Below are 15,043 nucleotides of genomic sequence, written 5' to 3'. Positions count from 1 at the left end.
AGTGGGCCACACAATGCCGGAGTAAACCAGCAAGTTTAAAACTTTTTTGGCTTCTCTCATTCAAATAAATCAGCACAATCATGGAGTCTGGTATCCAATTTTAACTACAGATTCATGCATTGGACAAAATCTGAGTTTTGCAGAATTGTTCAATCTCGCTTTTGTTGTTGTTGGGTGGAGACAACTTTAAATGAGTTTGACAGTGAGTCAATCCATACTCCTTACTCGACGTATGAGATTAGGTAATTTAACACTGGACAAATGTTGATTTGAAGACGTTCTTTACTCAAAGGTGACTCTGCAGTATCTGTTTCAAACTATTAATTAATCTCCTAAATGAACAGATAGATGGCGTGTGTCTGGCATAGTGCTGGGTTTTGCACTCTCTAGTTAAACACTGATGATTTTGCAGGCATGCGGCAGTCAATCTTTCCCCATATGGCTCTGAACATGCTCACAAGCTGCTGTCAGCCAGTGACTAGATGCCTCCTACACAACATGGCGGAAGTGATATGGGCCTACACGTCCAGCAGAACAGCAGCAGATGGTGATTATTCTGGACCCACGAGCCATTGTGATGGACACCTCTGAGACTGAGTGACAGCTGTTTCTCAGTGCGTGTGCTGATCAGCCACGGATCGGGGGGAATTACCTCAATGGGGGATTGGTAGGAAGTGTGGCAAAAACAGCTTAATCACAGAAGTGATGCACCCTCCATTAACTGATAATGGTGTGGTCAGAATCAGCGTAAGTCATTATAAACAATATTCAAAGTACAAGCACTTAAAATAGACTCATTAAGTTCTGCTTTGTTCCTGCAGCTGAATGAAACAATAACTTTATAATTGTCCCTCAAAATAGAGCTGTACTGTAAAAGGCATTTCAAAGCAAGTCTATTTACAGATTGTAGTCATAGCTACAATATTTAATGCGGCTGATTTGATTTCCCACTACAGGAGGACCTCTGTAAAGGTAATTTACACGATGGTTATACAGATGTTAGCTGTCAAACTCTGAAAGGTGAGAATTGTTTATAATGAAAGCGGCTGCATGCATCTCACCTGCATGAATTTCTATCATCATTAGGAGAAAAAGCATCATTACCACACTGTTGAAAAACTTTAAAGCCAAACTGGGTCATTAGGTGACATTCACCATGGTAACATCCTATTTAAAATGAGGCATTGTCTTAATTAATGTCCGTCAACTTGCTTTCAATTTGAAGACAGAATTATTTACGCTGTGGATGAAGGCAGCTTTGAGTTAATTCTTGTTTCTTGAGTCAAACATTTTCAAATAAGGAATTTTGGATATACATTGTTGTCACTCAAAAAAATCTAATTTGACCATGTTTTAAGCAATAACATGTTATATAAGTCCCACTATGAATGATATATGAACAAACCTTAAGAATACAGATATGAATGAAATCTGAATGTTGGTTTAATAAAGTGCCAATAAGTTGGAGATTTCTGGCTTAGAGTATAAATTAGGTATTATCAAATGCTAACAAACAATTACATTTAGGAGGAATATACAGAAACAAATAACATCAAGTGTTGTTAAATAAAAATCTAAATGTGTGTTATGGATTCGTTCTTTCCACTAGTCTAAAATAAATAGTCCAAACTCTCACACTATCACTGTAGTGTGTCGCCACGTTCTGCCCTCACTTTTGAATAAATGCTGAAATTAAGCCATTACCAGGTGAATGTCATATTGTCTTTCATTTTTTGTAAAGCACTTTGAATTGCCTTGTGTTGAAAAGTGCTATATAAATAAACTTGCCTTGCCTTGCCATTGATTAGATCTCAAAGGTATGTGGAAAGCTTCAGTACAGTAGTTTGTACTGATTCGTATCAGTCCACAAATACACACAATTCACAAGTTTAATAAACACTATTAAATGATAGTCATTCAGTTGCAAGTGCATTGAGCCGTTTTAACACAGGATTTATCTGAAACCATTGTGCAAGTATTGAATATGAACTTGCACAGTGCTTATGCAAAGTTGACTTGGTTGTTGGCCTTGTCTTATCTTTATTATTGGTATAGATTAACGCATTGCTAACCCCAAGTTTCCTCCATGTTTTGCCTGTAAAATGTAGCCAACTAAAGAAATCTTTGAGTACAACATATTAAACCAGCGTCGCCTGCTGTGTGTAACGTCGGTCAATACCATTAGCGTAAACTAGATTATGTGCAGTGTGTTTGTTTTTATTTGGAGACGTCTCTGGTGCTAAGTTATTGCTGTGTTTTCTCACTGCATTTCTCAGTAATCACTGTGCCAGTACGCTGTGATGTCACTGGACTCACAGCAGCTGCCAAAACCCGAAAACAAACTGTCAGGAGCTGCTCGACTGAGACTGTAAATACCAGCAGCAACAAACACAGTGAGACAAGAATATCTGCATCTACGATATGATGTGATGTGAAATGTGCATGCATGATGTACTCGTCTATTAGAGATCATAGCAGGCAAACAGGCTGACAGATAGGGCAGAGAGTGAATTCCGGTGAATACACATACTTTACAGAGATGCTGTATGCGAAACCAATGTGAGTTTGGAAGATTGCACAGTATAAATCTATTTTAGTAGACCTCAACAATGGAATTATGATCATTTGAAATGGCCATGACATTGGACCTTTAAGCACTGAGCCTGTTTTTCAGGTTTCAGGCTCGAAAATGACATTTCCAGAACAAATGACCATAACTACACTTCTAAAAGGGGTCAATTAATCATCTTTTTTCTCAAAGCAATGATAAACCTGTGAGTTGGATGTAGAAGAGTCAGAATCAATATAGATGTTTTTTTTTTTAAAGAAAATTCAGATTGAACATCATAGCTTGTATATTGACGGTTGCATTTACATTATCTTTAGCACTTTAAAAACTAGGCCTGCATGAGTATTTTCAAACAGGAAGTAATCATTTGTATTTGCTGATCCAAAACAACAGTCCAGACTGTGACTCATGGCTATTGGTCTTAAAGGAAAACAGCCAGATGTGCATCTAATTAACTGCCCTTATTATCATTGGATTCATTTCCATTTATGTTTCTACAAATAAAAAAAGATTAACAACAAAACACATCTGTGGTATTTGTTCTCGCAGGATTCTTGCTGCTCTGAATTTGATTCCTCTTGAGTGTCGCCTTAATTAAATGAAATGTCATATGATGTAATGTAATGAAGGTCACTTCAAACCCAAACCATGATATTTTTCTCTGAACCTAACCAAGTTATTTTTGTGCCTAAATCAAATCAAATCAAAATCATGCCAAGTAATGTTGGCTGGTCTCTTTTGACACATCATATAACAGATTTGCTTTTCTCTTTGCTTTTTTTAGTCCTTTTGCCTTTAATACATAGATTGACCAAAAAGGGGGAGAAAGAGGAACAACTTGCAACAAAGGGCCACGGGTCGGACTCTAACCCAACAGGTGTGGAAAGGACTCGACCTTGGCCCATGTGGCCCCTGCTGGACCTGGTGAAATACCAAGATATTGTTTTGGACAGAGAGTGCCTTTTTTGGAGATACATGTTGAAAGGGGGAGATTAGGGGGGTGGAATTTCCTGAAGCTTCTGCAGGCTGGAAGCAGAACCTGTGTACTTGGCAGCCGACACCGCACATTGTTCAACAGAGAACTGCCACAGTTTTTGAGGCACAGACAAATTATGTTGTCATTTCTACTATGAGACATATTTTTGGGTAATACTTGCAAACTAAGAACGATCCTTACATACATGCTGTGAGTGTGTTACAGCAATATGTCAATCAATGAGATGTAATAACATCCCCGATGGAAGAGCTGTGTAGTAGGAGAGCCCTGCGACAGAAGGGAAGTGAGAAAGAAGAAATTGCACAAGCAGAGCCTGATACTCTTCTATGCGATGCAGATGCTGTCTCCCAGAGAGCGCAGGATGTCGCTCACAGGTGTGAATAAAGAGCCCGGCTGGTTTCCTCTCCTCCCCGTGTTTCCCACTCACACCTCTCTCCTTATCACACAGCCTCACTTATTTTGGTGCCGCCAGAGACAATTCCCGGAGAGTTAGGTGTTGCTGGATGACAGGCAGTACCTTTTGTTTTGAATATGTGTGAAAAGACGGGGAAAAGCCTGCTTTGTGCTTCCGCCTCTCAAAGCGAGCGCTTACCCTTTTGGTGTGCATGTGAGGTTTGGGATAAAGCAATCTCCGAGGATCTGTAGGTGAACGCTTGCTCAGAAGTTTGTGGGAAAGGAGAAGATGCATTTTACAAAGGGCATGCGAGAATCTCAAAACAAAAAACTGTTTCCGTTATGGACATAAAGTGATTAGGAACGTTTTCTACGCTTTGTAAGAAAAGAAAAGGGACTTTTTTAAGTGTTTCTGTTCTCCAGGAACTTTAACTTTAAAAACTTCCTGCGTTCCAATTCTGAAGCTGTGCCCTTGTTCCTGCTTTATTAGACAGTCATCTCCGGTATTAAATCGACATATTAAAACCTTCCCTGCCAGCTACACATACACCCACTCACACCCACACACATGCATCACACCGCCTCATATCACATTCATTAAAAGGAAAGAAGTAAGATAACACAACCACAAGCTGTGTTTCAGCGGGTACATTTGACTCTCATGTGCACGTAACCCGTGAAGCCTGGAGCTGACAAGCTTCTCTCTCTACCCTTGAATGTTTTCCATTCATTAACACTCATCTCATTCAGGAAATATGTCACATTTAGAGAAGTGAAGGTGAATGATGTGGAAAGGCCTGCAACAGTGAGCGGCTGCAGTGGGGGGGGGGTGATAGGCCGTCTCCTTCCTTCCTTTGGAGGCAATTGAGAGAAACGGTGAGGCGAATAAAGAGAGCTTGAACATGTTTCTTTCTCACAAATTTCACACCAAGTTTTCACACCTAACTGCTCTAGCAATGATACATTATTCAGTGTTTGCGCAGCCAGGCCCAATCGAGAACTGTATTGGTGTTTGAGCTATGGGCAAAATAAAAGACTAAAAGATGGTGACGTCCATTTGTTCACCTCACTCTGAACTCTAAAGGTCAGCGTGTGTGACCTTTTGGATGCTCTAATGTATGAACCAATTATTTAAACAACAACGCACAGAGACATGACATGACTTACTATTCAAGTCATGTTATCATACTCGTGAGGTCCACCTGCTGAGCATTGTTCTCCCCAGATTTTTCTAAGAAGCACATGGGATACAACAGTCCTCTGTTCGTGTCTTTGGGAGAACGGCACTGCATGAAGACAGCTTCAAATACATTTGTTTCATGTTCGACAGCACAGTTTCACAAGCTTTCATGATTACCACCAACTACAGGGAATGGGAGTTCTGAGGATATGTCTGTTAGCAATATGTGCTAACACATGAGAAATTATTTCCAGACTTTAACTGTGGTATTATTTGAAAAGTATTGCTCTAATGCTTCAATTCAAATGGTGCCATAGCTGTCATGGAAATAGTTACAATATTTTCGATTAGGTTATAGATTGTGTTGTTCTTGTTCTTGTGGCAGAAGCACACAATTAAACCCAAGCATGAACAATAACAATAGTCAAGGCATCAGGAGAGCAAACACTGAAACTTCAATGTCTACAGAATCATTAAATGTGTTCAAAACATTTTTTACATTAACAAAGGTTGAAATTAAAAAGGCTTGCTAGTGACAACCCTACATAAAATGATTGTCAGAAAACTGCCATTCCCCGCAGCATTAGTTGTTTTCTAGCTTATTGTTTTTGTTTTACAGGCCCCAGCTTGAATGTATTGCTCCAGTCTCACCAGTCTCATAAGCTGTTTTTTGGCAGCAGCAGGCATCTTCTTTCATCAAAAAATCTCTCATAGGCCCACTGTGCAGAACCTGGTCAGGACCAAACGGCAGATAGACCCAGTTAGTGTCTCGCTGGTGAACATAGTGGAGCATTTAGCAGCTAAAGAGCCACATATTTCCCTCAGGAGTTGGTTGAAGCACAGCTACAAAATGGATTTAGTAGGTTGGATTTTGAACTTGCTTTAAGAGAGGCTCTAATGTCTACTTGATGTGTAAATAGGCAGCGAACGCATTCTCCAAATCGTCTTTATGATTGTGTGTTCTGTTCACTGCCTGTTACACTGCGCCCAAGAGACTAAACATTTTTGCAGGTATAGTTTTATTTTGATCATAACTTACTTTGACAAATTTACAATTCTCCTCCCAGTGCTACCGATGTGTGCTGAATTATATTTTCCCATTGTTCTGATATTAGTACTGTCTGTTTCTTTGCTTGTGGTTCCTAATATACATAACAAAATGTATAATTCTATAGAGACAATTCTGTCATTTGAAACATTGGGATCAGTTCTTTCTACTTTATTTTATATGAAAGTACTTTTTATTATTAATTACTGCTTCTCTCAATGTTTACAGAGCATCCTTTGCACATTTATTTTGGGATCAACAGTCTTTGTTCTGCAGTAAAACAAACATCATTTAACTTTAGCAACTGTCAAAAGTCTCAGGATACTGCTTTGTGTAAGGTTACACAACACAGTTAAACTTATCCATGGGAACAATGACATTGGAGATGGTCCTTGTCCTTCCCAGTCATATAGCCTCATGTTATATGATGGATAGTTCCCCATGACTACTCAAGCCTCACAGGTAAAGTGTTTCCCTCTAAGCCAGAAGCATCTCTTGATCATTGGTCCATGTCTGCAAACCCTCGCCCACATCTCCTGTTCCCCTCCTCCCTGTCTCTCGCTGCTCCCAGAGGGGCTTCTGTTCGCCGCTGAGTGCCTCCTGCTTAATGCTTGATGTGACAGATCCCACCACAAGATGAGATTTAAAGAGAGAGGGGGACTGGGTGGGAGCTGCCACCATAACGGGTGTCATTGCAGCCAAGTCCAGACCGTCCCCCGAAACCCGACCACTGAAAGATTCATGAGGTGAGAAAGGGGGAGTGTAGGGTGAGGTGTGTGTGTGATTGCATCATGTGTGGGCCTCCCTTGTGACTGCTGTATTTTTAACCCTGACACGCAAGAGAGAAGCCGGGGGAGAGGGAGGGGGCAGTGTTTGTGTTTAAGCTGAATATACACACACACACACACACACACACACACACACACACACACACACACACACACACACACACACACACACACACACACACACACACACACACACACACACACAACTAACAGCAATGTTAATCATATAAGCAATACATCAGAATTACACATGCATACACAGGCCTGGCTTCTAATGATGGAAAACAAAGCTGGGTGTGGCTGTATTGCTGTGTGGGGGGGGGGGGGGGAGGCAGTATGGGTATCCCCAATGGAAAAGCCCTGAATACAACCTCCCCACCCCCTCTCATACCTCTCACATGATTAAGAAGTGTCTAGAGGCATGGTAGGGCAGAAGGACGATTAATAATAGCTGTATGTTTTCTAAACTCTGCACAGAGTGACCAGGCTGTTTTTGCAGCTCTGATTGAAAGAGATCATACAATTCTTCCCTCCGAAAGCTCGTAGCAAAACAAGCCAGGGACGCAACTCTCTTGAAAAATTAAGATCAATTGTAAAACCGCTTGAAGACACTAATGGGGAGATGAGAAGTGCAGTGATGCTATCCATAAAGCAGCGATGACGCAGCGCTCTGAGGGAGGAGGAGCCTTCTTTTATTGATTCAGGCATTAATGTACACTATGTACAAATTGGCTCAGGGTGGCCCCTCATGTGAAGCCTACTGCTGCGCAAACAAATTGGTGCATTTGTCTCAATATCCACTTGTGGGCGTATCAGGAGGTGAATATTTATTTATGAATGCATTTTTTCTTCATGTCACCTGACTCGCTCGCTGCATGCATCTTTTGTTAAGCCAGAAGAAATGTCATGGGGGGAATCTCTGCTTGTCAAAAGCACTAAGCCGGCGTTTTCTTCTTGACAGCTTGAGGAAGCAAAGGGGGAAGGGAGGGATGGATGGATAAAGAAAGAATGAAGACGTCCGATATGTCACACAGGTAGCTCAAACTCTAGCATAGCAACAGGGCAACTCCCATGAATCGAAGGTGTAAAGTCTGCTGCAGTTTTCTTTTGGCCAATTTGAAATTGTAATCATATTTACCACCTGTGCAGATATTTGTAATGAAACAGTGTGAATATGTGTGTCCTCTGTTCTGCAGGATGTGTTTGTCTGTGAGTGTGTGTGCACAAAGTTGTAATGTAAGACCCCGTCCCATTGCAGAGCCTGCTCAAGGTCTACCTTTGTTGAGCAAACACACACACACACACACACACACACACTGTTTGGCTGATGAGGATCAGATCACACACACGCTGCCTCGCCACACCCATCCTCCTCTCCCGCGGGACACAGCTGCACTTCCAAGGCCAAGGATGGAGCGGGGGGGAAGCCGCGGGGCTGATCCTGGGGAGCTCTGCTGCTCAGCGCAGGCTCGGAGCTTCTCTCCTCGAGCTCCTTTGAGACGTTGAATGGTTCTTCAGTTTGAGTTACAGGTGCATTTACCCAAATGTATTCACCCTTTTTCTCTGTTTCAGAAACCGTACCTTTTAAAATTCTAAAACCAGTTGGAAATGTCATGATGTGGTGAGTATTGACCAATAAAAACACACCTTTTTGCTCATAAACCAATTTTACCTCCTATTCCTGATTCTGCACAATACACTGGTGCTTTGAGTGTCTCACTTTCTTTTTCATTTCTGATGATTAAGCCTCGGAAAGATTAATTTAACTTGATAGGAGCTCAGGTCGACATCGCCCTCAAGAGAGCAGAAGCTTGTTGCTGTGGTTGCTGGAGGATGTTTCACTTTATTTCCTGTAATGTGATTTTTGTGTTTCAGACAAATATGCGGCCCTTGCTGATCATGCCCACTCAACTTTTAAAGGTATAGCCTACAGCTTCTTTTTTTTGATGTGGCAAACAAAACACCAAAACCTCTCTCTGTTTTACATTATCTATACATTTGTATGTGTTTCAAAGATTAGACATTCATTAGAAAATGTTGTTGTTTACAAAATTTATTCATACAAATCTTACAACACTTTCATAACATTGAGAAACGTAAAACCCCATATAAGGACTCCTGTGTGTATAACGATGTTACTTGTACTAAGGTTCACTTTTTAAACACATTGTTTTCAGATAGATAAGAGATTAAACATGGAGGTAAGGCGTTTGGCGCTTTCAGAAATATCAACAACAGGCATTTTATATGATCTGACAACATCTTGGTCATGTTCTGAAACCCTTTGAATCTTTATAGTGATGCACAGAGTTCTAAATAATATGTCGGGGCTATTTTCTGATTATTAAATTACTGACCAATATCAAAATAATCAACAACACCTCATAGTCAACAGTAACAAACACTGGTCATTGCTCACAACTCTCACAGACACTGAACAACACCCCAATCTCATGCACACACACACACAACACACACACATTGCCTGCACCATCAACATACACATTCTATTCTTGTTTTTTTTACTTTTATACTCAGTAAATCATTGGCCATGCTTTAAAAAAAAAGCCTAATTCTACTACTCTAGGGGCAGACTAAACTGAGCGGAAAAGGAAGTTTCAATATAAGCTAATGGACTGCAGCATTGTAGGGCCACTAAAATTGCCATCTGTCACTTGTGGCGAATTTCTTATATCGTTTTTTTTCTCATGTCGAAGCAAGGCACCAAAGCCAAAAAGCTGTTTCAACTCAACATTCGCATTCAGTCTCTCATTCACACAAACACGCACACACCAATAGTCACACATCTACATCCGCACACAGACACACTCACACATGCCCACCAAGCAGCTACATCCGCACACACGTAGACACAAATGCACATCTATATCCGCACACACACGTTCACACAAAGCCTGTAGAATAAAGCCAGATTGAAGGAGTGTATTGATAGGTTCTATGGGGGAACACAGGCCACTGATTGGATTGCAGGGGTGCATAAAGCATTTGCATAATATCGAATAAATACATGAGATATCTCCCTAATATAAGTCAATGGGAAGATCCCGCTCCTTGAGGGCTGAATTTCATCCTCCTCCATAGTGCGAGAAGGGAACTCACATATTGTAAATCTGATGCCAGAGTGATGGGAATTCAACACCTGATATTTTCTATCAGACTCCTTGACCCTGATGTAACTTTGGCAGGTCAGACACGCCTCTTTTTTTCTCTGTTTCCAGGTGCGACAACCTCTCTCAGGCTTGTGGGTGCCGTAACCCTTCTTTTATGTAACTTAGTTTTCTCTCTTTCACTCACATTATCTCTTCATCTCCATGCATCCACTCTCCTCGTCTCTTTATCACATCCTCACTTCACAAACCTCGGTAGACATCCCACGCAGATCAGCTTTGTCTTAACAACAAATCACAGCACTGTCAAATCAACTATATAGCACGGCGATCTAGAAGCAAAAATAATCTTTTTCTAAAACGCTACCAGGACAAAGGCAATCAGCAAGAAGGGGGTCTAGTGTCTTGTCTCATTATATCCACAATGACAGCAGCAGGGGAGTTAACAATTCAACAAGTCAGTGCAGTTCCAGTTTCCACCACCTCTAGCCCTCCTTGTTCACATTTCCAACACATCTGGGGGGGCGGGAGTGGTGCTGAAATATGCTTAGCACAGCCCATCTCCCAAATAGCACAATCCAAAAAAAGCACGATGGCATGCATGCAGTTTCTAAGCAAAAGTAGCAAAGGTGTCAGTTTCCACATGCACCAATAAATAAGAAGAGTTTAAATATTCCTCACTGGAACTCAGATGCTACCGTTCCTAACTCCACCTCTTGTCACAAAATAAAAAATGCTTCATTTCCTGCATCTTTACATGTTCTGGGTCCATTCTGAATATTTGGAGTGCTGCCCAAATACAATCAACAGTAGAAGGACAATCTTCTGAATAATCCTGTTGACTGAGCACAGACAACATTGAGATGGATATGTGCACTGTGTAATTTCTATACTGTACATAATACACACATATGGAACATTCTTAACACAGTCCTATCGAGAACGTCTTTTCTCCCTACAGTATAGGACTTGTTGAGGCAAGTGAGCAAGCAGTGTTTTCCGCATACTGTTAACAGCAAATTGAGTGCTTTTGATTTATCTTTAGGAAAGGCTATAATGCCCTTGGAAAAGCCTGCAATTACATTTCTGTTTAAAAGAGGGTCGGATTTTACCACCAGTTACATGAATGGTTGTGTAAGTCAATCAGTTTTTCCATCAAATGGGAGGCTGTTCAACAAAAGCCGTCTGAATTCCCCTGGAGGGGCAGCAAGCTAAACAAACCCACAGACTCCCATTAAGGGAGTGAGGAGGGGGGGGGGGGGGCAAGGGCAACATCTATCATTGTATAAGCCGGATATGCCTCACATAGCATGCTCACTGCTTCTTTGGGCCTGTTTGGAATACAAACAACACTAAAAAAATAGAACGTTGGTTACAAAAATAAGTATAACATTCAATACTTTGATTGTCTTTTTAAAATCTATTTATTTTCTGCATATGTAGATGACCTTTGAAGATTTCAAGCGCATAATATTGAAGGTGCACAATTAACTTTTTTTTTGTACTAATTTCTTCTTTTTTTTTTTTTTTTAAGTCATTTTGTTTTGTTTTTAACATCTGAACATGAAAATAAAATATTGGTCCACAAAGTATAACTGTGCGGTATCAAGTGCTTTTGTACAAAAAGAAAAAAAACCGATATTATTATTAAAATATTCATTTTAATGGCTTTACTTCATACATAAATACATGTTGAAAGAACACAGGCGCAATCCACTGGTTGGTCAGATATATTTGAATGACTTTGATTTAACGACTGGATGTATATACACAGGAGGGCAGCTTGGCGCTTTAAAACGCTACAAATAGGCAAGTCGGCGTCCTTTGTTCCTAACTCTCTGTCTGTACCTTCTTCCCAGAACCGCTGCCAGGTATTTTTGCACGGCCATCTGCTTTCTATAGCGACTGTAGCTGTCGGTGAAGATCCCATCTGAATGTCTTTTGGATAGGGGCTCTGACTCTTCCTCCATGCTGTTGTCTTCACTGAAAAAGAACAAACGAAATAACATTAGTTAAATCTGAAGCCTTCCACTACTCCACAGATTTCTGCTGTTTTTGATTGGACAGCTTAGCTTTGATAATTTAATGTTGTTTAATGTAAAGTTGCCTATACAATCATTAATACATCGTAATTTGGCCTTTAGTAGTATTGTTTTCGTTTGGAAAAGAGCGGCAAGCAAGACAGTGTAAAAGAAACAGTGATTTTAGGCGTTTTTACAAAAATTATACATTATTAATTTGCAGCCAATTGGAAATTCTGACGCATTTTCTTCTTCATTCAAACTTAGGAAATCAATGTATGGATGTATCACATTTAAATTGAAGTGTATTTTAGCCTCAGAAAAAACTGCCCCTCGGGAGTGCCACAACAAAAACAGAAACAAAATGATTTTATTTTTTTTATGGAGAGAGATACAAATAAATGAAAAGAAACCACACAATGAAAGACAGTGATGCAGCAGCCGTGTGCAAACGGAGAAACATAAAAGATGATGACTGCAGGTGAACGCTTATAAGAAATGCCTGCTTACCCTGCACGAATTGTCACCAGAGAATGCAGATAATGTCTCGCTGTTAACTGACCCAGGATCTCCCTCAAGGCTCTATCTAATTCTTCCTCAGCATGCCTTTCTGGTCTAGATGATAAAACGCCAAAACACATAGATCATCAGTGACTAAAAAAGCGCAGACAAAATGATCAAAAGTAGCCTAAAATGTCCCCACCCACCCTCAGCTCCAATATCACATCAGGTGAAATTAAATCGGAGCCTTCTTGCACAAAGACTACCCTTGCTCCTTATTAACAGTATTTTTGAACCAACATTTTAGGCTACTCGTAATGAAAATAACACTGAACAAATAACATGAGGTACTCTGGGAAAAACAAAGCAAGCAAACATTATCGCAAAACAGCAAAAAAGTCATTAAAATGGAATCCAGATCGAGGCTTTAGCTGCGATCTGAAAGCACATGTACCTTTTCTCTGGTGGGTAGTATAGCGTGTATGCGTCGTCGTTTAGGGATGGTGGGCTTCGTATAGCAATCTGATCGCCATCAAAGCCCATGTCGGATAATGAATTCCCATCCTCATCGAAGGCGTCGTTTTCAAGTCTGCAAAAGGGAGAGCACTCATCACAAATCTGATCTGTGCACAAGTGGGACGCAACAGTGAAAGAATGCCAAAATGTCTGCATCAGTTTCTAAAATCACTGGGAGTTTAACTGCATTAGAGATAAGGGAAGAAAGGGACAACATGTACAATCTGAAGGTGTTTTTGCAATAAAATCAGCATACGAATTATTTCAATTTTGATTAAAAAACAAATAATATTCTTAAATGTAATAAATAAAGCTTTATTTTATTGTTTCATTAAATATATATATTTTTAATCGGGAATATAATATGGTTTTTAATTCCAATTAGCTGCTACTGCTCTCAACACAGGCTACAGCCTCATTAATTATTTACGAATCGAAACAATGGGTGTGAAAATTATCACATTTAGAGTAGGCGTGGAGCAAAAAAGGTGTTAAAAGAATGCCGCAATTAGCAGTGTTTAAAATATTAGAAATATATTAGAATCAATAAGAGCAACGCCCAAATGATGAATGTTTTTCACAATGAAAAAAAAGAATTCATCTTAAATGGATAGAGCTCTCCTATTCGTTTCGCCTCGCCTCTCCTTGGTGACGCCAGTCCACCGTCATCCCAAGAGCTATCCATTGCCTTGACTGTACTCTCATTTTTAATCAGTGTCCCCCCGGACAGAAACCTCTACGCTATTTCCATAATCATTTTCCACAGAAGACCTGTATACGTGTAAATGACTGTATTTCCTTTTGTTATTCCTCTCAATTAAGTGATTACAAATTGCGAAAAAGTAATTTTAGCGCAATTACGCACAGGTATTTGATATAAAAGTGCCCAAATCCAAATATTCGAATTAAATATATCATTATTCACGATGCAAGCTGATTCTTGAACAATAATGATCGGCAGAAACATGGATAAAATACTACAATCAGGTCATAAATACTGATGAAGCACGGTTACCTACCTAATCTTAGGGTAACTTAGTCCGATAGGTGTGCAGAAGACGCTGTAGTGCATTAAGATTCCGTAGACGAGCAAGATTAAAGTCGCTTTACTCGAACTGGCCATGCTGTTAGAAAAAATGAAAAAACAGACGTAACATTAAACAGGTTAGTCAGTCCTATAGAAACAACATGCTCTTTGTTCTGTCATATTCAACATGCTGTGCTACTTCTCTGATCTACAAACTACAAAGCTGGATCGAATAATAATGAACATAAACTACAAACACAACGTCCGTTTGCCAGAACAAAAAAAATCCGTAAAAGTTGAACTGGTATTGAATCCTTTGCATGCAGCAGGAAAGTAATTACAATTATAAGCAGATCTCAATGCAGTGCATACAAAAAAAGATAATTTCCATTACTTTCTCTCGCTTTCCATCAATAGATGTATCCGCAGATAAAGCACATACCTATAGCAGGGGAGCAGGGAGGCTGTAGGATGTGATCCGGGTGTGGTGGTGAGTGAGAGGAAGAGAGACGGTTTCCTTCTCACGGCACTTCGTTCCCTGGCTGAAGCGCCTCCGTCGTCTCCTTATGTTCCCCTCGGTGCAGCCTATCTCACCTTCACACACAATGAATGGCACTCAAGCAGACGCAAACAAACCCGGTGTGAAAGTGCACTGTGAGCTCCTCTGCATATCGCTGCTCTAAACTTTGTCCTGTGCTGTGATTGCCTTGGATTTTTATCTATGTATCCTAAGCCTTGCCCCCCTCCCCTCCTCCTCTTCCTCCCTCCAATATGTCACATTAAGGATGCTATAGACGTCATCAAGTTTGCCTCCCGGAATAAAAAAAGTACAGTTCCTTCCTCATCGATGCATCCGTCACCCTCAACCCGCCCCC

General features: G+C 40.4%; 1 protein-coding gene across 2 annotated transcripts; it reads right to left on the bottom strand.

The window, feature by feature from the left end:
* Nucleotides 1–9,012: 9,012 nt before the first annotated feature.
* Nucleotides 9,013–14,865, bottom strand: LOC104943411 (glucagon family neuropeptides-like). 2 transcript variants are annotated; one of them, XM_010768796.1, is made up of 5 exons: nt 14,611–14,865; nt 14,161–14,265; nt 13,080–13,214; nt 12,635–12,739; nt 9,013–12,086 (listed from the first exon to the last, which is right to left on the bottom strand). In XM_010768796.1, the coding sequence occupies exons 2-5, from the start codon at nt 14,262–14,264 to the stop codon at nt 11,903–11,905; spliced, it is 528 nt and encodes a 175-aa protein (XP_010767098.1). In that variant the 5' UTR covers nt 14,265; nt 14,611–14,865; the 3' UTR covers nt 9,013–11,902. The 2 variants fall into 2 exon arrangements, with proteins under 2 accessions (XP_010767098.1, XP_010767099.1); XM_010768797.1 differs by lacking the exon at nt 12,635–12,739.
* Nucleotides 14,866–15,043: the final 178 nt, after the last annotated feature.

Source organism: Notothenia coriiceps, unplaced genomic scaffold (genome assembly GCF_000735185.1).
Source record: "Notothenia coriiceps isolate Sejong01 unplaced genomic scaffold, NC01 NC01_scaffold00006076, whole genome shotgun sequence".
NCBI classification, from domain to species: Eukaryota; Metazoa; Chordata; class Actinopteri; order Perciformes; family Nototheniidae; genus Notothenia; species Notothenia coriiceps.
Note: the sequence above shows the minus strand (reverse complement) of the source record. Positions and strands in the feature narration are given on the sequence as shown.